The sequence below is a fragment of the Camellia sinensis genome, chromosome 5, assembly GCF_055761805.1.
Source record: "Camellia sinensis isolate YWXY chromosome 5, ASM5576180v1, whole genome shotgun sequence".
NCBI lineage: Eukaryota > Viridiplantae > Streptophyta > Magnoliopsida > Ericales > Theaceae > Camellia > Camellia sinensis.
In genome coordinates this window covers 12,876,719-12,889,041 of record NC_138965.1, presented here as the reverse complement: position 1 = coordinate 12,889,041, position 12,323 = coordinate 12,876,719, and the positions used below count along the sequence as shown (strand labels likewise).

The window sequence follows — 12,323 nt, the reverse complement described above, 5'->3', positions numbered from 1 at the left end:
GTCATGTCATTGCTCAAAGTTTCTTATCTTTCACATATTATTGTTAGATAAGCTGTGCATCGTGTGTAATTTAGGGCTATAAACAAGTTGAGATAGCTTGAATATCAAGTTAGTTATTTAAAATTAATTTATTTATCATTCAAATAAGGTTTAATCAAATTTATTATGATCAATTGAACTTAAATATCTTGGTAAACATTTCAAATTGAGTGTCTAAATTTGTATGGAAGAAGAGTAATAATAATAATAATTCAATACATGAAGGACTTAACTATTAGCCGTCAATGTAAAATACAACTTCTCATACATTTCACACTACATTTAAGAACCGAACGATGTTTTAACCGAAGCAACACTTTCAAAAATAACGAGATAATAAAATTGCACGAATATATATCTAATTATGCGACAGTACAATTTTTCTTTTCTTCTTAATTTGAAAGATCATAACTTTCAAGGTGATAATGTGGTTAAGTGTCAATGAAATTAAGTTGAAGGTGGCTTAAATGTGGTGGGGGTGGTGGAAGGCGGCCGGGGATGGAATAGGGGCAGTGGAGTTGAGATGCGGTGGAGGCAACTGCGGAGGAGGGCATTGGTAACACTTGGTGAAAAGCCCAAATGTGTCAATTTGGCGTACGAAGTTTGTCATGCTCGCCCACCCACCGAATCCAAACCCAACCACAAATACCCACACTACCACAAAGACATTGATCGTGTACGCGCCGGCCCACCTGCCCAAGAACCTCGGAGGCTGCTCCACTGCGTTCTGCATCACACGATTTTAATCAGACGGTTAGAATCACACAATCATGACTTTGTGTATGTACTGCGGCATATAGATTCTGATGATGGACTCGCATAATGCATGGAGGAAATCAATCGTACGAATTGATATTCTGCCCAATTGTATCAGCGAGAATCTCGTGCTTTTGAGCTGTATCATAATACTATATATATATACACTGATGTATTATTATATGTGTCTGTTCATTTTTGGTAGATAACAGTTTATATTTGTCTTGCATGCACTAATAATTTGCCAACTACCAAATTTATAGGGACAATTGTTTAAAATGCAGAAAAGATTTGTGCCCAAAAAAAAAAAAAATTAATGCCAAACAAACATATTTACACTTATAAAAATGAAATTATTATTTTTTTTATGGTCCACTGATTTGAGATTTTTTCAAATTTATGAGTAAGATTATAAATATATATTTTTTTTTATAATATTTCTTATCACTTATTGTGAGTTGGCAGTAAGATATGTTGTAAAAAAAATGTGACTGTAGCAGGACTCCAAATTATATACCACTCATTATAAAATGCAACAATTTAAATAGTGGGTTTAGAGTTGCTTATAATTTATGCATTTTTATTTGGGTCACTTTTCATAAATTTATTTTTATATACTTATGTTTCATTTAGTTCACATTATTTTTTTATATTTTAATATCAAAATACCCCTAATAATATTTATATTTACATTGTGAATATTCCGTGATGTGAATGTTGATACCATTAATGTAAGGACTCATAGTCCAAACAAACACATCCGATAGATTACAATCTTCCCTTATCCCAGGACTAATAGTCCGATAATTGGTCACATCATTAATGTAAATGTTCGCATCATCAATGTGAATGTTAACATGTCAATGTGAATATTCACATTGTAAAATATGAATGTTCACATCACTAAATTGCTAATCGTTCAAAAAATATTTGTAATGGTAGAAATATCCATAAAATACCTTAAATATGAGAATTAGGATTTGACAGATCAAATGTCCAAATAATAGGACTTATTAGAATATAAGAATATCTTATAAACTAATTAAGATACAAACACTTGAAAATGAATTTTCTAATAAATTTCTCCTTTTATTTTGATGTTAATGAACTTTATCAAAATTGACATGAGTTGCACTTTAACATTTTTTTTTTTCACCTTATTAGCAACTCTATATTCTTATCAAAATTTCATTTTAATCTTTATAATTTTACCAAAACTAATTTTGGTTTCCTTATTTTTAATTGTACGTTTTTTATATAAAATATCATGTGAGACGTATGTCAATTTCTGCCAATCTCATTGTCATCAATTAAATGAAATGGTGACATTGAAATTTGATTAAAAATTTAAGAATTGACAGTAAAAAAATAAGAGTGGAGGGGTAAAATTGAAATTTTGATAAAATAGAATGATTTCAAGCGTAATTAATCTTAAATTTTGCAAAATTACGAAGACTAGGATATGGTGTGTGCAGGTGCAGCATATTAGTATGTTACCTCACGGGCTGCTGCTGATTTGAAGATGATCATGTGGGCGAGAGCGGGGATGATGTAAACTGTGAAGCTAACGAGAAGTGATCCAACGGTGGAGTTGATGGGACCAAAGAACGGGAAGATGATAGCTAAGAACCATATGGGGATGACCACAGGCAATCTCACCGCCGCACGCTTGCACATGCTCTTGCACTCGTGCATCCCTATTGCCTTCTCCCACACAAAATATAGGGGTGTGCATGCAAACCCAAATGTAATAAACTGCACAATTAAATCATAATAAATACAAAATAAAATAATTGTTTATTAAAACTAACATCACTGGAAAGCTCTTTATTTAATTTTTTGGTATATGGATGTGTATGCATATTTAGAGTTAAAATAGTTTAACTTATATTTACCTTGTTACAAATTTATACAAGATTGGATCGTTGTATAAATAAAGACAACTTTAACATGATATAAAACTCGTTATATTTTTAAGTCAAACTTAAACAAATTATTTTTCAGTTCGATAAAATTATATCTATTGTAAAAAATCAAAATAATTGAGCTTAGCTAGTTATGTGCTTGATTAAAATTGATTTGAGCTCGAATTAAAAAAATAAAAATATTTTGCGCCTTGTTAAGGTAAACAAATCAGGGCGAACAACCTACTACTTAGCTCGTTTAATGTCCTTTGCATATGATAAAAATGTAAATTTGGACACAAACTTTTAGATACTATCTAATGCATCATGAATGCATTAGTTTAAGAAAAACTCTACTTATCCAGAAAAATTTATGAAAAAGTGGAGTTGAAATTTAATTGGTGTATCATTTGAAGTTCATGCATAGAGTGATTGTGGATTACACATTGAAAAAAAAAACATATATATTTGTATTAAGAATATCTGGTTAGGGTTAAACTCACCACACAAACTTTAAAATAACTAGTTTAACATCCAAATTTTAACAACAATGTTACGGATCACGAAAAAATTTAACAAAAATAATCTCTAAGTCAAAATGACCACGGTTTGGAGACAATTTTTATGAAACACTAATTGTGATATGTAGCATTTTTGAAATTTTAATACAAAAATGTAGATAAAAGAGAGAAGAAAGTAGAGGGGAGTTTGCCTGATGAATGAGCATCAAAATGACAGCCATGTTTTTGAAGGGTGAATTTGGGAGGAGAGCAAAAGCATTGGAGTGGTTGAGAAGCATGTCTCCAAATGCCCAATACACTGCTGCTGCTGATGGAAGTGTTAGTGTGAGCACATACAGGGTAGCCAGCAAGTATATGGCCTTGAACTTTTGTGGCTTCCACATTGCATGCATGATCTCCCTGCCCACCCCCACCAACATTTACTTAAATTAACATCTTTAACATTCATATATTTCTATAATAAGTAATAATAATTTTTATTATAAAATTATCTCTGAGTATTATGCAATATTGTTAATGTGATTCTCCATATAAATGAGAAATCACAATACACATCAAGAGTCAGTTTGGCACAATTTTTCTTAAGCTGAAAATAAGAATGTCTCATTCAATAAAAATTTTCACTACATTATTAGTTTGGAACACCATGCTAACAATGAGTTTGTTTGGTGTAACTTATTGTAACTTAACAATTGATAATCAGAAATTAAAAGTCAAAACCACCTATTCTCCATCTTTCGGATAATCAACTTTTTAAACTTATTTAAGTTATTTTTACATAATAAATTATAATAAATATAACACCAAATATTTTAATACAAACTTTCAAAAAAAATTAAATGTAAATAAATTGTACCAAATAGTTTCAATATCACGTCGGGCTCTGAGAGTAGTGAAATAATTAAAGTCCATAGTTTTTAGACAAACGGTCTGTGCCCAATGGGCTTAATTGCTGTCAAGTTCAATAGGCATGGGCTAAAGATTACCTGGCCTTGGGCTCTTTACTTCCTCTGAAAAGGCATGTAATGTGAAATTTCAAGAATAATATTATATTATAGGCACTAATTATTGTACATACTAATGTACCAATTAGTGATGTGATATAATTTTAGAATTTTTGAATATTTATAATTTATATAATAAATAGGATCATTAGTGATATTATAACATTAGTTAATACATTAATATATACATTAATTGATACATGTAATACCACCGAAATTCCAACGATCAAGGTGGACCCTTGCGCGCGCGCGCTCTCTCTCTCTCTCTCATGACAAAGGCAAAAAGTGATTAAAGAAAGAGTTCTGGCTTTCTACATTTAAAAAGAATAAACGGGTTCCCTAGAAAGGATGGCTTTTTGTCTCCCACGCCTGAGAGGGCAATTTTGGAATAAAATGCTTATAATCATGATACATGAAGGAATTTTAGAGAATACACAATAAATGCTATCTACTAAAGAAAATTTTAAAATATTCATAAAATAGGAAGTACTCACACCACATAAGGGTTGAGGCACACTAAAGAGAATGAATGTGGTCCACTTATTTTGTTTTTAGAAATTATTTCCATATCGTTTTTTCATGAAGCAATGATGTTTGACAATTAAAAAAATAATAATAATTTGATTGGATAATCGTACATATATAATTTTGCAATCAAAGTTTTAAAAAATAAATATGATGAAATTATATAATTATAATTATTAAATTAATTCAACTTTTTGGTAAATAAACAATTTAAATTATCAAATAAGATCTATGACATAAATCACAAGCTCAACTAGATAGAAATGTAATTTGGTATAACTTATTTGAGTTAGTTATAATTTTTTATTTATTTTTATCTTGAGTCTATGTCATGCTGTTTACTTAAATTTTTACTTACAATTTTCTTTTTTAACCTAGTGTCCAAACAAACTTTTACTTACAGCTTAATAAATAGAAATAACTTAAATAAATTTAAAAAAAAAAATTATCTAGAAGCTAAGAGAAAATACTTTAATTTTTATTTTCTAATTATCAACTTTTATCTAACAATAAATTACTTCACACAATCTAAAATGATTTCATTCACCAATAAGAGAGAAGCAAGATCTTTTTATAACAAGGATTGGTGATAACATTATATGAACAGGGAATAATAAAGCTTTTGAATAAAGTTGATAGCTAGATCTCATAATGGTCAGGCGACCAAGCCCAGGTCACGTACACACGAGCCAAGGTTAAGTCATTTTCAACAACGACCTCAATGTGTTTTTACTGTTTTACCCATGCTCAAATCAAGTTTTTGCACATCGAAAAGCGTGGGGACAATATGAGGGGGTTGAACGCTAATAAAAACGTAAAAGACACGCATGTAATGTAAATATATAATAGATTCTGAGGTTGTCTTTGTCTTACACAGTAACAGCATGTCCCCCGAATGTGTAGAGAATGTTTGTGGCCCCTGTGAAGTATAGTACCACCTTGCTTGGTCCTGAATGTTTCACTCCCTCCACCTATCACCAAATTATCCAAATACATACAAATTAAATTAAGTTTTTAATTTATTTAGAGACCTCAAAATATCATTTTTAGATTTATTTTTAATAATACTGGCAGCTACATGTCAATTATTGATTATTTTAAGAATTAATCAATTAATACTTAATTCCTTGTCATCTCAGTATAGATACATTTGAAAATAATATTTTAAGATTATTTAACATTACTTTGAACTTAAGCAACTTTGATTTTTATCAGTGTTTCACTTGTTAAAAACTCTTAATTATATATTTAAAACTAGTTAATTTTCAAAACTTGATTTTATAAATTTATAAAGTCCTGTGAAATTATGGATTAAATACACTTTATTCTATCAATTTTCTTTCTTAATTTTAAAATCGTATACTTAGACCTCTTAGGTATAAAAAGCCTTCAATTTCTGAAAGATATTTAGTAATAATTGAGAGATTAAAGTGTAATTAATCCGAAAATTATATTTAAAAAAATTCAAACTACGTACTCAAACTTAAACAACTCAACTTGAATCAAACTCATTTATCACCCTACATATATTAATCTACTACTATGAAAAATGATTTCCAAATTAAAATATATATATATATATATATATACAGAAAAACCCCACTAAAATAATGTGATAGTAACATTTTAAAAATAATTATAAATTTTGATTTGATTTTTTGTTTAAAACAAAGAGATACAGTTATGTCACATTATTCTTTATAAATTTTCTATAAGCAAAAGTGGGAGTAATTATTCAGGAGGCAATGCCACAACGTCTCAGCCATCCAGTTGAGATTGATTTTTCCTAAAAAGGGTTGAAAGGACATACCTGTCCATGGAGGAGAGAAGCAATGGTGAGGTACCAAGCAGTGTAAGTGGTCATTACCAAGCCAAGAAAGGACCATATTCTGTAGTTGTGAAATGAAGGAATGAAGACAGTAGTAGCACAGCAAGCTCCAAATATGTATGTCCAAGTCCTCTTGTCCAGATTATCATTTATGTAATATATGTTGCTGCATTTATATATATATAAAATGGTCAGTGAGTCAGTGGCTGCTTTGCTTCTTTAATTCTTTTGTTTATTAATTATTTGTAATAGAGTCATTAAAAATGAGAGTCAAGATAGAGAAAGAGCCAAAGACATTTGGTAAGTTATAGGTATTACCTTGCACAAGCTATGAGTTGAATCACAGATCCAAACAGAAGAAAAGTGCAGTTGAATGCCAAACCCACGTTCCTCCAGTGTTTTCCAAGTAGACCATCAAGAACTTCAAACCACTTTATTCATAAAGTAATGCAAAAAACCAAAAGCAACCCACATGAGTATTGGATTTATTATATGTTCTTTGCATGTTAAGTCATTGGATTCTCTATTTTAAATCTTTATATTCTTCTATTTGAAATTTTGAATACACTTATAGTCATACCATTGGTATTTCACAAACGACTTTTAAATTGGAGCCTAGAGAGAAAAACCCGTGAGGTAAGCTATTGGACTAAGTCATAACATACAATACTTTCATATGGGGGTGCACTTCACGTCTAACATGGTACTAGCGGTAGGGTCGTGCCTAGACTCTGGTGAGATATTGGCATTTTCATATTAATTGGGGATGTTCAAGATAAACTTATAAGATGGCATTTTCATATTGATTGGGGAGATTCAAAATGTACTTATAAGATATGACACAAGACATATCCATTGTGGAGACACCTTTTGAATTAGTGCCCAAAAGGATAAACCGTGAGGTTGGCTATTGAGTTGAGTCATAACAGACAATATACTTATTTGGGAGTTATATGTGTAACATGTAACACATCTTGTCATACGAATATGTTTTGAGATTCCAACCATATTATGTTCCAAACATATATTGGAACAAATAAATTTGGAAATAGAGAATCTATGATGGTGAAACAAAGTTTTTTTTAAAAAAAACAAGTACAAAATTTGGGAGAGTGTTAAGGGGTTGTGAAGATTGAAGTGACCTGAATGACATGGTTCCTGAAATCAACTTTCTCTCTTTCTTTTCTGGTTCTGTATTCAACATAGAGAATGCTAATGAGGTAGGCTGTCCAACTACCCAACAAGCCATAGAAGAGCTGAAAAAGTATCCCAGAAAGCATCCCAAGCTGAGAAAATGAGTATGGCAATGTCAGCAGAACTTGAGCCACCTGAAACATTCAATCAAACACCCACAAAACAAACCTTAAACCAATTGAAATGTTTGCTTTGATACAAACAGAGCAAGAACTACACATTATGAGAGAGAGAGAGAGAGAGACCTGATTTGAAGCACAACTAAACCAGGCATCATAGGCTGAGCCACCATGCCAGAAGAGGTTGGATATCCTGGTTTTGACATCCTTAGGATTCCCATCAGTCTCCATCTCCACATAATTTCCTACAATCACAGTCTCCACCACCTTATCACTTGCCATCTCTCTCTCTCTCTCTCTCTCTCTAAACTGGTTTTCTTCCTACTGTATGTTCTGCTGTTCTAATGAATGGGTGTATCTCCAACATGCACTTGCGAATGAAGATGAATTGAGCTCATTAGGCTTATAGTGGTATGTATCTATATATATACACAATTTCTTAGGAGACATATGTAAATGTAAGAGGGGTCCCCAAATAAATATCATATTTGAATTTTTTTTATTGCACATAAATTAAAATGGAAACCAACTTGTAAAAATATAAAACTCGTTTTAAAATAATTGTTTCTAATTTTGTGATTAATTTATGTGTTTTTTAATTTTTCTATTTAGAAATGTAGTAAACTAATTGTGAATTGATTTTTTTCATATATTTTTCCACACAAGGATGATTCGATAAGAGTTGGGTTTATTTTACATTTTAATTTGAAAGAACTTGAAGGCTCTGTGAGGCCAATTATGAGATCCGTTTTAATGATTCGAACTTTTCATTTTATAACACTCTCAATATATATCATTCATTAAAAAATTAAGTTAGTTTGATAATCATAATTTTTTTTATATTATTATTATTATTATTATTATTATTATTATTATTATTATTATTATTGTATTTGTCTCTAAAAAATGAGTAGTTTATTTTTAAAATATATACTTATTGTCTATTTTTTTAAAATAAATACAATAAAATAAAAATGTTATAATTATCTAATTGACTTAATTTTTTTTATAAATAATATATACTAAAATCTTTACAAAATAAATAGTTTGAATTACTCAAAACGGGATCATGATAGTTCTATGGACTCACAAGTTTTCTTAAATTGAAATGTAAATTTAAGATAAATTCAACCCAATCGATAGAAAGATAAAACTCACGTTATATAATAGAATTGTCTTTTTCTAATTAATTTATGTCTTTTAGAATTTTTCATAAACAAAATCTTGAAGATTGGGAAAGCTGTGTTTGAAAGGATTTAAAATCCACTTTTGGAACTTCAATTCCACTTTACAACTTTGACGAAAACCACTGGCCTTTGTGCCTTTGAAAATTATTATTTTTTTTGTCAATTCTTTAAATTAATTCTTTTGTTTTTTAGCTAATTATTTAATCAAAAGAATAATTACTCTTAATAATTTTTTAAACAAATAATTATGGGAGCGTGAGTGGCTAATTGGCTTGGCCGCACGAGTGGGTTTCCCCACTTCCAAGGTCTCTCAATTATAATCTTTCCTGATTTCCCTAATCTACCCTTAATTATTGAATTTATTTACTCATATGCCATTGCAACTTGACAGTAGTGCCTTGGCCTATTGTGAACTTCAAATTTGCTTATTGCATTTGAGGACAATACCTAGTATTAAATAGCAAGAAGAGGGAACCCTGGACCACTTCTCATTGGTGGGTTGGAGGCTTGTGATTTTTATAACTTGTGCCAGCATTGCATTAGATTGTCCAAATGATGGACCTAATTAAGACGTCTTATAGCTAGACCAAATTAAATTAATACTACCATTAATTCTAAGAATAATGCTTGGGACCCCCTTTTGGGGGTCACCCCCTCACCCCCTTTTGCCATGTGTCGGGTGGTGATTGGAGGAGCAGGAAAAAAAAGAAAAAGAAAATGTAATCAATGGGAGAGAGAGGGGGTCAAAGGGGGTGGGGGGAAAAGGGGGGATGAATCATTGTTGTAATTCTAAACCATTTTATCTTTTAAACTAGTGTTATGTTTAGATCATAAATTTGTAAAAGAAAAAATGAAAATAAAAATGAAAAGTGAAATAAATTTAAAGTTTGATTTCGAACACTTTTAAAGGTTAGCCAAGTTAATGGTAGTAATCACCTTTGCAAATTGCAAAGTTTGTTACCTAAAAATCCAATATGGCCTTCACAAAGATCAGAAGGTTATCAATGTTAACCGTTACTTGTAAAAAGTGCATAAAAAAATAAAATGTGAGAATATAATTCATACCATGCTATACCTTAATTTGAACCATACATTTTATTTTTAGTAAATTTTTCTATGTTTATAACTTTGTGTTCCCAAACTATGTAATTTATTGTCATTGGACCAAATGAAAAACAAAGTTAAATCAAAGCAAAAAGAGTATGGTTCCCCCGCCCCCGCTCCCCGCTCCCCACCCCCCCCCCCCAAAAGGAAAAAAAATTTGGTTGCTGGAAGAACAAGGAACTTTGTGGGAGGAGAAAAGGGATAAAATAGGAATAATGCATACTGATAATGTGTATAGATAAATTGTTGATTATCACTTCATCTAAAAGTTTAAGCTGCTAGAAAGAGAGGTAATTTCAATATTTATATTATATTCTCAATATCCTTTTTACGTGTAGACCAGACTCTTTTCTATAAACGGATCATCTAAATATTTTTAATTATTTGAGCAAATGGTGAGATCAAACATAAGATGTATTATTTACTCTAAAATCATATTAGATTGGTATATATATATATATATACATACAAAGAGAGAGGGGGTGAGGAGGAGGAGAAGGAGGAGGGTGGTGGTGGAGGAGGAATTATAACAAAGTAGACCGAATGATTGCAGCCAAACGGGCGTGGTCGCTTTTACAATGACAAGAAAGTTACTTTTTATTATCACTCACATCACATGGGTGCATTTAGGCTAACAAAGACCCCTTGTGGACTCCAAATTTCATTTCTCACTCAAACCCCAATACCCAAATGTCTTCATTATTCTTGATATATGGACAATCTAATGTAAGTATAATGGAGACAAATAAACATTTGAGAAGCATAATAACGCCCCTTCCTTCAAGAGTTTTTAGATTATATCACCATGTGATGTGTTCTTGGTATCAATTATATTTCTTTTCTTTCCTTTTTAATAAATTATTAGAAGGTATGGAGATTCGTATATGGGTGTGTTTCAAATTTGTTGTTATAAATTTGCAATTACAAAGGGTTTGTAGGTGTATTTGAATTCGATAATTTAAATATTAAAAAAAGTTGTAATGTTGATACGAAGTCAAATGTTTGCATTAATATATAAATATAATAATAGAAAGAATAGATATTGGAAAATATTTACTCTCACACCCCTTATATTCTAGAAGGAAAAAAAAAAATTAAGGAGTGAAAAAAAATTGAAAAAATATATAAGAGAGTAAGACGATTGCCTCTATATCATGCAAAAGCACAACTCGTTAAAGCCTATCGGTTGATATTTTTGGCCAGACAAAATTCGGGCAGGCTAAAGAGTGACTTGTGCTAATTTAGGAAAATAGAACAAGAGTTTAGTATTTTATTGGTGATTACTCGTATCACTTTTCATTTTCCTACTTTCTTTTTTATACAATCGGGTGACATCATTTGAGTGTCATTTCATATTAATTATTTGTTGGAAAAAATGATTTTTGGGACTTTAATTTAATATTAAAGTGTGGTGACTTAAATTAAAGATTAAAGTGGGTCCCAACCATCTATTGTGTTGGGTCCAAGTGGGTCTAGATACTTTGCATTGAGATCTTTACACCACAGATAGAATGGCCAAAAACCATTGAGATTTGAATGAGAAATTACCTCATGAAGTTAGCTTCATGGAAAAAGGTAATGAAGTTTGTAACTCCTGCATTTATTACAGAGTTTAATAGAGCATTAATGGGGTTTGTAACTCCTGCATTAATGGGGTTTGTAACTCCCGCCTTTATTGCAGAGGTTAATGGTGCATTATGAACAGTCATAAAGGCTGGAGGCTCTTCCTCTCTCCCTTATACATGTATAAATTGAGACCTTCCTGTCAAGTCTCAAACACAGAAATTTTTACTTCCATTTTCATAAGTCAATTTGCCTGAAAGTTCCTACAGTGAGAGAGTGCTGCCACTGTTTTGTTCGCTAAGCTAGACAGAGAGTGCTTCTGCCGTAACTGGTTTTGACCGTCGTATCCTAGGAGACAGACGTCGGGATTCCTCAAGCACTCGACCAGTGAGGCGGCGAAATCTATTTTAAGGAAACTGCTTCCATGCAGGCTTCGGTTTCGTCTCTTTATCCTTTTATTGTTTTGTGTATTTCTGTTGAAATTTAGTTGTAATTATTAGCATGTATTCTTAGTATATATATAATTTGATTTCTTCATCAATCTATTTATTTAATTTCAAAATATGAACAACATTATTT

General features: G+C 31.0%; 1 protein-coding gene across 1 annotated transcript; it reads right to left on the bottom strand.

The window, feature by feature from the left end:
- Window positions 1–238: 238 nt before the first annotated feature.
- On the bottom strand, window positions 239–8,342 carry LOC114279578 (auxin transporter-like protein 5). The gene is made up of 8 exons (XM_082868263.1): window positions 8,017–8,342; window positions 7,720–7,905; window positions 6,896–7,008; window positions 6,560–6,743; window positions 5,623–5,720; window positions 3,412–3,619; window positions 2,293–2,550; window positions 239–766 (listed from the first exon to the last, which is right to left on the bottom strand). Exons 1-8 carry the CDS (start codon window positions 8,170–8,172, stop codon window positions 503–505), a joined length of 1,467 nt encoding a protein of 488 aa, XP_082724389.1. The 5' UTR covers window positions 8,173–8,342; the 3' UTR covers window positions 239–502.
- Between the last annotated feature and the right edge of the window lie 3,981 nt (window positions 8,343–12,323).

Excerpts from the sequence above, each read along its gene's own strand:
- LOC114279578 (XM_082868263.1), bottom strand. The coding sequence starts at position 8,172 with ATGGCAAGTGATAAGGTGGTGGAGACTGTGATTGTAGGAAATTATGTG. Across the intron at positions 7,906-8,016 it reads TTAGTTGTGCTTCAAATCAG|GTGGCTCAAGTTCTGCTGAC; the intron begins GTCTCTCTCTCT and ends TGAATGTTTCAG. Across the intron at positions 5,721-6,559 it reads CTTCTCTCCTCCATGGACAG|GTGGAGGGAGTGAAACATTC; the intron begins GTATGTCCTTTC and ends ATTTGGTGATAG.